The following is a 12505-nucleotide window of genomic DNA, read 5'->3' as shown; positions in this document are numbered from 1 at the left end:
ATTTTCCTGCTGTATAGTGCCTACAAAAGCATTAAATGAAATAAATTGCAATACATTTATTATGTTTTATATCGCTAGTTTTATTCGTGAAATTATTTTTGAATTGTTGAATTGCGGGCTGTTTAATAACTAAAATATAAGAAGAAGAGCTAAAATATAAGTTAAGAATTTAAAATATCGATATATTAGCTGGTCGTATCTTGACAGTATAAGACATGAAACGATAGTATTGCAGCCAAAGCTTAAGTTCCAATTTCAAACTATAATTCTTGTTTCTATATAAAAATTAGTAAGAAACTGTTGTTATAGACAAACAACAGCTTATATCAAAATAATGAATATACAGAGCTAGTGTTAACTTAAAAAACATACTAAGTATTTATCGCTCACTGTTAATAACAGATGAGCAAATGTTAATGCTCTTGCCAATGTTATGTCTAGCTGTTAAATAACATTCCACCTGGTTGATTGGCCGAATTTTTATTTTAGTCCAACAAACGCGTCGCAGATGAATTTGTATTTCGTAAAAACGCATAAAACCAGCTCTTCCGTGTCCGTGCTGCAGCGAAAAATGTTTAATAATGTGCAGTGAGACGGTATATTTAACAAAATTTAATGAATTCAACTGCAATCTGGAAATTGCGCGACTCCGCTGTGTCTATGTGCAATTGGCTGCTGGGAGAGCGAATGTGTAGACATGAAATAAAAGCAAAAATTTACAACGAACTGCGAAAAGCAGCAGCACCAGCAGCAGCAGCAACAGCAGCAGCAGCAGCAGCGGCAGCAGCGCACCCAACAGCAACGTCAGCTTCGTTGGGACGGATGGTCGCTTGGTCGTGCGGTCGATGCTAATAATTTCTCCGGGGGCTCTCGCGCATCTGGTGCTCCGCTGGACAAAGTGCGAAAAGAAAGTATATACAGTGAGTGTGCGAGTGTGCGGCCGTGTATATGTGTGTGTGTGTGCGTGCGTGCGTGCGATTTATTTATGTTGTTTAGCAACGAAATCAAACGAATTAGTTTAAGAATGTTTGTGTGCAAATATTAATTATAAGAAACGCAAAAGTGCTAAAATGTTTACCAAGAAATCCCACGCGGATGTTAAAAAGTCCACGGCCAAGCTGCAAGATTGCAAAAAGGATTCGGCCTCCCGCCTGCGCCACCTGCGCACAATATTAGGTAATGTACTTGAATACCAATTAACGCCTCTCTATAAATTATTAAATACAACCAAAAAAAAACTATGCAAACATAAGAAAACGAGTTGTATATGTGCATATATGTATATTAATATTTTTGCTGCTGGGCTGGACAGGTGGGCGTTTGACCGTGGTCGCTGCCATTTAAAATGTAGCAATATTAAGCGACAAATGTTGATTATTATTTTATAGCTGCGGCCCACAGCGCTTAATGCTATTTCCTGTTGGAGCACACACAGCACGTACATATTTACATATGCTAATACATTACTCCCACTGTTCATTGTTTTGTTCAAACTCTGTTAACTAACTAATGTTAAACAAATAAAAAAAGCATATCTCAACAAATGGCAAATATATTACTCTACATAGGCAGACAGGCACATCACACACACACACACACATCATGCACATATTTAAATACTAAATTGTACTACATATTCTATTCTTCTACTCCCAACTGTTAAAGTTAACAGCATACTAATAATCATAACTTAACAAATGGCAACCACATTCTAATGTATGCAAAAATGAGACATACAAACGCACATCGTACACTCACGCACACATGCATACTTAACGCGCAATGTGTGAAAAAACGTCAAATGATAAACGCGGCACACAATTATTACGGCGCTTACCAACTGGCGGCAACTGTTGACTGAGTGGCAACTTTGTTGCTACAATTTCAACACCAGCCAAAAAACATGCATGCAATACATATACAAATGCACATGCCTAGGTACATACCTACGTACATACATGTATGTATGTGGCTGTGTAACTTTCTTTTTGTGTCATTGAACGCAGCTATTAAAAAAAAAAAAAAACACCCAACAGGTGCCTGCCCACCCGCTCGGCTCCATTGTTATTGTTGTTTTTACTCGGCAAATTACACGCAGTTTGTGCCACACACACACACAAACACCAACGGTCATACACACTCATACATATGTAGCTAGTTCTTTTTTCCAATTGTTTGTTACTTTATCAACAAGCGCGCTTCGCATTTGGCCTTCTATGAAACCAGTTTTAAAGGTTTCTTGGCCTACTCTTTCCGCTCAACGTTTAGCTTTCTTCTGTTTTGCAGCGTTTCGCTGATGACAGCTACACATGCCGGCAGCAGCAGCTACCTGCCCCCCCCCCCCCCCCCCTCTCTTCCCCCTCTTCACCCCCTGCAACCCTTTTACCGCTCTGGCACTGATTCATCAAATGTTGGTTTTTTTTCAACGCATTTTTGAGCCCGCTTCTGCGGTTTTCGCCCGTTCGTCATGTGTGGTTTTCTTTTCTCGAGTCTGCAACAGAACAGAACTGTGGAAATCGCCTGCATACATGTGCATATACATATGCACATGCGTATGTATGTACATATATATACATACATACATGTTTATCGTTATCGGCGATATGCTCTTTGTTTATTGGCCAATCAATGTTGACGTTGCGTCAGCGTCCGCCACCTGTTGCTCAGGTGGGAAGCGGGCTGTGCTTATCAGATCAGAGCGGGAATTGGGTTACTCGGATTTGTTTTTATATACGTACATGCAGCATTTGCTAAATTATTTCTCTATATATCTTTCTCTTTTTAGATAATGTGGATTATGAGGAGTCAAAGTCGCTGTTCGAGACAAATTATAGCCATGTTTATTTTATACTCTACGACACCTTCATACAGGCCGAGGCAAATCTTAAGCAAAAAGGTAATTATATATATCAAATCTTAAAAGCGTTTTCTTTTAGTTTAAGTGCCCTGTACCCGAAAAAAGGGGGTATGTTGCAGTTGTGCTAATGCTTGTTACAGAAAAGAGACATTTGCGAAACAAGTATAGAGAATATTGTTGATCAATAAGTTTGGTCGATTTCCGAAATTCGACTATTGGTTCGATTGTCTGTGGATCTGCCTAGATCTCAGACTCTATTTGAAAAAAAAACAAATTAAGGTGGGACAAAGAAGTTTTCTTTTCTTCACAGTTAACCTCCTTCGATAAATATAGTTTTTTTTAGCTTTTAGTTAGTTTATACAAACTGCGACAGAGACACAGAACTGGGTACAGGGTATCTGCTAGTGGGACACTCCCGGCTAGAGCACTTTTACTTGTTTTTGTCCGCTTTCAACTTGTTAATCTTTTCCCCACCAATTAAGAAAGCAAACCGCATTTAAATTAATGGTTGCTTCTTGTTTGTGTCTTTTGTCTACAACTATACGTATCTACATTTGTTTAATACGTTTCTTCTCATACAAATAAAACAACGAAAAATGACACAAATAAATTGTAGTTTCTATGATTATGTTTAAGGAAATACTCTAAATTCAATTCCTGCTAAATTTGTTTTTGCCCTCTCTTTTGTATAACTTTTTACTGGCAGAACTTCCGTTTCACATTGGTAAGTTTGCGGCGTGGTCTTCTATTGACTTATCCAGTAAAATTCATCACATTCCGACTTTGCTTTGACTTTAAATTTCCCTTACATTGTTTACTATTGTTTCATTCTATTCATCTTTCTGTTTCCTATTTGTCACTACAGCTTGTTACTGTTCCATTCCGTTCCATTCCAGCATCTGTTAGAACATGTCAGAATATCAAGTGTAATTGCCATTTTTATTTCATATGATTTCAATAGAATTAAACAATCAAATTATCACATGTGCCATCGAGAATTTGTCTATTGATACAGTGCACTGTTTCATTCCAGCATTCCATTAAGCATTTTAATTTAGAAGCCTATTAGAAATACATTTAAAAATGTCACATGCCATTCTATAAATCTCTAGTAGGGTATAGAAGTCTGTTCCATCTCAGCGTTCCTATGGCAGATATATGTATATATATATATGGGTATTTGAAAATGGTGCTGTTTTCATTTACATTTAGTATAAAAAATGTTCTATTCCAGCATTCCTAACAGCATATACATATCAAAAAATGTGGGAATTTGTTCCATTTCCATTGGCATTTGCTCCATTTCAAAAGTATTGATCTCAATAGTAGATGGTTCCGTTTAATTCCAGAGTTTCTTAAAGCTTTTTAAAAATGTTTCATTTGAAAGCTTTATGTAGAATAAGCTTTGTAAGATTTTTTATAATTTTATATTCTTTAAATTGTAATTGATCTTAAATGAAATAAAATTATTCATTAATTTCTTCCACTCGCCTCGTCTCTCTCGCACTCGCTCTGTTGCATTTTGTGCTCGTCCCGCCATTGGCATGTGCTTGCTTAGGACTCTCTCAGATTGCTTGTTACAGGAATTTACTTGCTGAGATTGGCTCTTTAACCCACAATTATCCTTTATCTTTATGCAGTGCACAAGGCGCATCGCGAGGAACTGGATGGATCGCTATGGCTGCTGGAGAAGATACTGTGCCTGTTGCCGGAGCTGTTGGCTCGCCGCTGGCAATGTCACTCGCTCAGCCGCATCATGGCCAAGCTGCTGCACTTGGGCAATTCGCCCAAGCTGCGACGCGAGGGTGTGAAGTAAGTATTAAAAATTTGACAAGCTTGGAAGCCAACTAAATCCTTTCAAACTTACAGATACTTTCTGCTGTGGTACCAGACTCTGGGCGACAATGCGCCAGGATATGTGCACGCCATGTACGCGGATTTGATACCCGGCCTGATAGTGCCACAGAAGGGCATTGTGGGACCCGATACGGAGTTCAGCGCTACGGATTTTCTCACACATCCCAACATGAAGGCAGACGGCGGCATGGCTTCCGTTTTCCATGACAATACGTTCTCACATCCCGTGCAGAGCTCTGAGGTGGTTGCTCTGCTGCCGCCCTCGTCCAGCGAGAAGTCCGCGCCGCCAGATCCACGCGATGGACTGGAAATATTACTCAATAGCATGGTGCAAACGGCCGCCTGTCTGCGCTGGCGCGACAATCGCGCCCAGAAGGATCATCGAGCGTTTGCATTTCTGTTGCAACGCTTCAAGGACGTATTTCTGCCAGTCTTTTCGCCCAGCTTTGATGCGAGCACTTCGATATACAGTCCCCGCTTGGAGATGCCTGTCATGCGTTCGATACACAAAAAGGAGGAGGTCATGGCCTCCTGCGTGGTGGTGCTCATCAATTGGGTGTCACGCTTTACGCACGAGCGTCTGCTTAGCCATCGCCTGGACTGTGCCCTGCATATCGAGGGCGTGGATCATGCGCGACTGCTGGGCTATCAGCAGGGCCTCATTGTGCGCGATGTGTTCTATGTGAGCCGTGAGAACATCAACTTTGTGCACGAGGTCTATCGGCAGGCGTTTCTGTTGAACTTCACATCAAAAGCGCAAATCGAGTCTATACGCACGGCCATTGCTGTCTATCGGGATTGGATGACGGGCAGCACACCGCCACCATTTCTGCTGGAGCCAAATGATGAACAACAGGGCGCACCGACGGCGCCGCCTGGTGGCACGCCGCGTAGCCAACGCTTGCGCACGCCTTCCTACGTGGGCGCCATGCAGGGCAACAGGGAGCAGCAGCAGGTGGTGCGCGCGGGCATGCAGAATGTGCTGCAGGTGTTTGTTACCAATGCGGCGAATGTGTTCCTTGTAAACACGGCAAATCTGAACATATGCTTCCCCACACGCTCGCGGGATTATCGATCGACGCCGCTGCAGGAGCAGACGGAGATATGCAAGAAGGTACTAAACGTGTATCGCACCATGGTGATGAACACACGCATGGAGTCGCGCACGTGGGAACAGATGCTGCTAGTGCTGCTCCAGGTGACCGCCGTTGTGCTGCATCAGAATCCGCCGCCCAGTGGCTCCAAGAGCGCCAGCCTGGGCGGCATTCTCGGCTCGGCCATATTTCAAACGCTTATCGTCACCTGGATACGAGCACACACCAATGTGCCCGTCAATGTGATGCTCTGGGAGAAGTTTCTCACCGTTCTCCAGTCGCTGACGCATCGCGAGGAGCTCATCGTCGAGTGGAGTAAGACGATACAGACCTTGACGCGCGTCTTTTCGCGCTACACCTATGGAATTAATCTGCTAGATTTGCCGCTGGACCGCGTGGCCGAGAGTCGTGGCAAGCGGCGACGCATTGGCAGCGTCTGGCAGGGATCGGGCAGCGCCAGTGCCAGCGGGGCCAGCGTGGCGACCAGCGCGCTGCAGCGCGAGCGTGAAAGCATCGCCGAATCCAATAGCAGTCGCTCTGATGAGAACTCCCAAGCGGGCAGCAATAGCCAGGCGCCGTTGCTGCAGCCCAACAATCGCACTCATCACCAGCACTCGCAATCACATGGCGGCACCGGCCACGGTGTACGTCCTGTGCCGCTTACCCCAATGCTGAGTCGCAGCTATAGCGAGGGCAGCCTGGCGTCGGCGGCGCGCAACTCACGTATACGCCGACGACGACCCGTGCCGCCCAAGACAGACGCCGCGGCAGCTGGCATACGCGTTACTTTGGAGGCGCAGAGCACTGTCCAGGATATGCGTCGAGCCATGTCGCTGGATTCGCTGGCGCCCATTCGAAAAAGTCGGCGGCGTCGCGGCTCACAGCAGGCCGTGGACGATGTGGATGGCTATCAGGATGCGGTGGAGGACACTGAAAGTGGCGCCGGTTCGCGCAGTCCATCGCCCACGGCCAGCAGCGGCATTGAAGGCGGCTCCATTAAGGATGCCCAGCTGCAGATCGATGTGCTAGCCGCGGACTCGGGCAGCCTGGAGGATGGCAATTCCGGCAGTTTTGGCACCGGTGGCTATGGCTCCGAGCGTCGCTCGATTATGCTCGGCGGCACGGCCACCGGCTGGCTGCCCGACTCCACGTCCATTATGTGGAAACGCATGCTGGGCGCCCTGGGCGATGTGAATCGCATACCCAAATCGGAGCTGCATGCGCAAGTGTTCAAGCATCTGCTGGAGATGACCCAAAACCTCATCAAGATCAAACAGAATCAGGGCATCTCGACGGATAACCAAAGCACACCACCGCCGCCGCCGTTGGTGCCGCCCATTGCTGTGGTAGCACCATGGTGCTACGGCGCCCTCACCCTGGATCGTTCCTTCAAAAAGGGCAAACTGTGGGCGCTGCAGTTGCTCTGCTCGTTGGCGCTGCAGGGTGCCATTGGGATGCAACAGTTGCCGCTGTTTTATCATGCGCTGCATCAGCTGCTCACCGGCGAGGATCGGGATCTGATCTATGCCATTATGAAGCATTTGGAGGGGCCGCGTTTGCTGAGTCTACTGCTACCGGGGCACACGTTGCTGCTGCTGGATCTGGTGCATGCCAGCGCCATTTTGTTGACCTCCCTTGAGGTGACACGCACTACGCCGCGCGCTGAGGTGGCCGCTCTGTTGGGCTCGCTGCTGGCGTATCCCGCAACGCTGCTGCCGCGGCCCGTGCTGCAGCCGACGCCGCAGCAATTTGAACTGATGGAATGTCCCGATCTGCAGGATCATATACTCAACATAATGCTGCGCTGTGCACGCCGTGAACCCTCGGCCAAGGCGCGCTGCATTGCGCTCTGCCAGCTGGGCCAGTGGCTGCTGTTGCGTCTTTCCCAGCCCACACGCAACGCTCAGCAGCGTGTCCCGTTTCAGCAATCGGTGCCGCATCCCAAGGATGTGCTGCCGCCAAAGGAAACGCATGCGCACAGCTTTCATCCGCGAATACGAGAGGTGTTGCAGGTGCTGCTTCAGGCTCTACAATTCAAGCATCACACCATCGCTGTCATCGCAGTGGATGCGCTCAAGTTGTGTGCGGAGCGCGGACGTCAACTGGCGGCCATTGAGCGTTTGCCGCACCTGATTATAACGGCACTGTGTCGTGCCTTGGACATACAGAACGTGTCCAAGCCCAAGGATGCGGACAAGGTGGTGCTGACATCGTTGATGCTCTGCCTCGGCGAGTTCTGCATGGCCATACCAGCTGCACTGATGCTGACGCCCTACAATGACCAGGGCGATACGCTGGTGCTGCAGGTGCTGCGCGTCCTGCTCCAGGTGGCATCCGGTGCGCCGCGTCACGAACGCGTCAAACTGACCTCGGATGAGGATTTCGATATGCACATTGCCAGCGATGATCTGCAGGGCGATGGACGCTTGCCGGAGGCTAACTATCAAACATCGGAGACGATACAGGCCTGCATCTCGGCCATAAGGCTGTGCGCCCGAGCGGTTGCTATGCATCTGGTTACGCATCTGGGTCACTTTCCCATGGGCATTGGTGCATCACGCCTCAGCTCCATGGTGGAGGAGCAGGATGATATTGTCGGCAATGGCGCCAGCGGCGCCGGCGGCAGTCAGCTGGAGCGTCGTGACTCTATGGAGTTGCCCTCGGTGGTCAACGCACAGAATCTGCAGCTCTTCATGCTCAACTCGGGCCTGGTGGCCAGTTTTATAGAGCTGCCCACGTTGAAGCTGCCTGGTGGTGGCATTACGGCAGGCCTGGTTACCGCCGAGAAGCAGGTGCGTGTGCTCATGCGCGATCTGAATGGCAAAGCCTGCTGGGATGCCTCCATACTGTATTCGGAGCCGCGCAAGGCTGAAACTGTGCCAGCGCCCGCGCACGCCCAGTACAGCTCGGAACGCTATGATGGACCGTCGCGACTGACAAAGCTGTGTCAGCCCATGGATTCGTTGGCCCATCAGGATCCGCAATTGCCGCGACACACACTGCGGCATCGTCCAGTCGGTGTGCTGCCGCTGGCCAAGGATGCGGCGCCCGATCTGGATCAGCTGGACGATATGCTGGCCTATATTGGTCACACCAGTCCCGAATGTGTGCCGCCCACGGTTGCCGAGCTCAATGCGCCCAGCTGCAGTCCATTGAGCAGCGCCCAGGAGGCGCAGGCCATATCAATCATACTCAATCAGCGTGTGCTGGAGCAGGAGTTTGTCGCTCGTCAATCACAACACACGCCCACGGCTGCCTCGCTGCGGCATGCGGGCTCCAGCTCATCGCTGCTGCAGCAGCAGCCGGATCAACGTTCGCTGCACAGTGCAACCGCTTCGTTTGACTCGTTCACGGGCGCCGGCGGCAGTGGCAGTTTGCCGGGTCGCGTCGAGACGCCTTTTCAATACTGTCGCCTGCTCTTTGCCCATCTGGGCTTGGCCGGCTGGGAGCGACGCTCGCGCACCCATCTGCTGCAGCGCAGCGAGAAATTGTTGCGCGAGTTGCGCAACGTTGATTTGCAAAAGTGCCGGGAAACGCACAAAATGGCCGTTATCTATGTGGCCGCCGGGCAGGAGGACAAGACGAGCATCTTGCGCAACACCAATGGCAGCAGCATGTACGAAATGTTCGTTTCGGCGCTCGGCTGGGAGATAGAGCTGGAGACGCACAATGGCTTTCTGGGCGGCTTGCCGCGTCAGGGTTGTGGTGCCACGGCGCCATATTATGCTACGCCCTTTTTGGAGGTTGTCTATCATGTGGCAACGCGCATGCCCTCAGACTCATCGGAGGCCATGCTGCTGAAGACGCGTCATCTGGGCAACGATGAGGTGCACATTGTCTGGAGCGAGCATCATCGCGATTACAGACGCGATATTCTGCCAACGGAGTTTTGCGATGTGCTCATCGTTGTCTATCCTCTGCGTAATGGACTGTTTCGTGTGACGGTCAATCGGAAGCCAGAGGTGCCCTGGTTTGGGCCACTTGCCAATGAGTCAGTCGTCAGTGGCGCCTGCCTGGCCACGCTCATACGAGCGACGGCCATCAATGCGAGTCGCACCAAGCGCGCCGCCCTGCCGCTCTACCAGCAATTGTGAGTAATCGACCTTAAGCTAAGTTTGAAAAATTGTTGTAATTATTGTGGTTGTTGCTCTTTTCCTGACAGCTATGAGGAGCGTAATCGCTCGCTGGACAGCGTCTCGTCGCGCTACAAAGAGAGCACTACATTCGAGGACTTTGCCAGTCGCATTTACAATCCAATGCCGTTATCGACGCTGAGCACATTGCGTGAGTCCAATGCGAGTAGTTCTGGCGCGCCCCTTGCAGCCGCTTTAATTGATCCTAATCGCGCCTCTGTCAAAGGTAACTACAATGCCATATGAACGTGTCGCATCTATGTCTAAACTCATATGTGTTTGCTTACAGGCTGGGTACAGGCATCCATAGATGCGGCGCCGCCGCTGGGCATAGCGCCCTCCGCCTCGGCTGGCTCCACAGCCGCCATGGAGGCCAATTCCAATAGCAGCATAAGCTCTGCATCGCCACGTGGTCCACGCAAGCTAGGCCCGCCCTTCAAGGGCGTTACCAAGAAGCACTCGCTGCAACATATTGTGGTGGGCGGCAGTTCCGGTGGCAGTGCGGCGGGCGGCGATACACCACCAGAGAGTCCCACGCTGCCGCTGCGTCGCATCAAATAGACTATAACACGCACTGGCTATAGCTGCAACAACAACAACAAATACTACTATTACCACAACTACTACTACTATATAATACCATCCCCTAACTCAACTCATTCCCCGCTGCAAGCAAGCCTGTCTAAGGCGGTTACTGGAATAGCCATCGCGGAGTTCTATTGAAACATGAATAGTATTTGCAAATCACACACACACACACGCACGTTTCCTGTTATGTTTTTAAAAAATTTCCTATATATTTCCTATTTATATTGTAATTTATTTCATTCATATCGTTGCTAATTTAGTCTAACTTATCACTGTATTTAACTATTTATTTGCCAAAATTCCAATTCCCTAAACTGCAAAGCGCACTGGAATTACAAGAGTTACGTATTAATTCATAAATTTGTTCGATTCAAAAGCAATTCCATGTTACTTGCGTCCACTCAAATTTAATCTAATAACATTATTGATTTTAATTAATTTTATATAGTTTGAGCTTTACCCATATGAGTGCATAATTTATATTACAATTTATAATTAACTTGATTTTAATATTCGCACAGCTTTGTTTGTTGTAGTTTTGTTTAACATGCACTAACATATTCTTTTTTTGATAAATCAGTGAGTTCCCAGGACTCGTATAATTTCGATCTATAAATATGTTATATAATTGCATTATTTCAATGTTTGATTTATAGATTCGTAGAATTCGTTGATAAAAGCAACAAAATCAAAATTTATTTATACATTTTACAATTCGAGAATCCATATTAAATCAAGCAACATTTACTCGTAGTATTATATGTAGTCGAGCTCTATGTATAGACAATCTAGCTAATAAGTATCCAAAAGTGAGAGTCGATCTATCGATTCACAATTGTTCAAACAATCGGGTTTTAATTATATATATATATGTAATATTATATGCAACAAATTGTTAAAGAAATGCGAACACTTTTTTACTATATTGTTCGGCGAATAATTTCAACAAATTGATCAAATTTATATATATACATGCATATATATGTTCATTTTATATTTATTTATAGAGCGGGCAAGTAAACGAAAAACAAAAATTAATTGCAATGCGTTTTCGTTGCACAAATGTTTTATGAAATTTTTAGTCTAATTAACACCAATAACATTTAGTAATTATCTATGTGTGTAAGATTTTTTGTATAAAAATAAAAACAAAAACAAAGCAAAAATATCGTAACCTAAGCAAAATGCAAACGACAATTTTTTGTAACTAACACCAAGTACACCACGCATTATACAAAAACTAATATTATAAATCTACTTACTAATTTATTTAAGAAACAAGCGAGTATTTTTCATAAAATAAAAATGCAATTCAATTCTAAAAAGATATTCCATCATTTTATGCCATTGAAAATAGTTAAAATGGGTATATAGTTTTATTTTATTGTTAACTTTATGGCATATGACAAATGATATACTATCTAATGTTAGCTAAAAGTTGTATAAGTGTCTTGCAGCTATCTGCATTATAGATATTGTATGTCATACTATTGAGTAGTATATTATAGAGAAAAAGACCTTACTATCCCTGAGATGTACATGATGAACGTATGAATCGATTTAGCCTAGTTAGTCTGTATAAAAGCAATTGGAAATGTTGGTTAAGGACACAGTGCATTTTCTAGTCGAGCCTTTCTGACTTCTCATACTTGTTTTTTTAAGAACTGGCCCAAACAAACGCCAGGTGTTGTTTTTTTAGGGCTGTACTAATTAACAGTCAACTCAGCTGGGCACGCCAATGCACACGTAATACCCAGTTCAGGGATTGAAAAATGTGTCCCAAAACGCAGACTGGGTCGGTCATTGGCATCGGTTCGTGCAGGTCCTTTAGGGGTGACTTGTCACTAACACACACATACACACACACGCACACACACACCCTATAGACAGCTGCTCTGCCTAGCCAGACTGACAGAATACCTGACTGTCTGGCATCTATGCTCGGTAACTTACCACAGGCTAGTGACGCCACCAAA

The 12505-nt window shown here is 46.5% G+C and overlaps 1 protein-coding gene across 1 annotated transcript; it reads left to right on the top strand.

Moving 5' to 3' along the window:
* The first annotated feature begins 479 nt into the window (after positions 1-479).
* On the top strand, positions 480-11819 carry LOC115771913 (probable Rho GTPase-activating protein CG5521). Its single transcript, XM_030717802.1, has 6 exons — positions 480-1176; positions 2786-2896; positions 4498-4669; positions 4727-9898; positions 9971-10167; positions 10231-11819. Exons 1-6 carry the CDS (start codon positions 1071-1073, stop codon positions 10500-10502), a joined length of 6030 nt encoding a protein of 2009 aa, XP_030573662.1. The 5' UTR covers positions 480-1070; the 3' UTR covers positions 10503-11819.
* Positions 11820-12505: the final 686 nt, after the last annotated feature.

This window comes from Drosophila novamexicana, unplaced genomic scaffold (assembly GCF_003285875.2).
Source record: "Drosophila novamexicana strain 15010-1031.04,08,12 unplaced genomic scaffold, DnovRS2.1 tig00000108-arrow-pilon, whole genome shotgun sequence".
NCBI lineage: Eukaryota > Metazoa > Arthropoda > Insecta > Diptera > Drosophilidae > Drosophila > Drosophila novamexicana.
The sequence above is the reverse complement of the archived record's forward strand: the minus strand, read 5'-3'. Positions and strand labels throughout refer to the sequence as shown.

Excerpts from the sequence above, each read along its gene's own strand:
- LOC115771913 (XM_030717802.1), top strand. The coding sequence starts at position 1,071 with ATGTTTACCAAGAAATCCCACGCGGATGTTAAAAAGTCCACGGCCAAG. Across the intron at positions 1,177-2,785 it reads CCACCTGCGCACAATATTAG|ATAATGTGGATTATGAGGAG; the intron begins GTAATGTACTTG and ends TTCTCTTTTTAG. Across the intron at positions 4,670-4,726 it reads CTGCGACGCGAGGGTGTGAA|ATACTTTCTGCTGTGGTACC; the intron begins GTAAGTATTAAA and ends TCAAACTTACAG.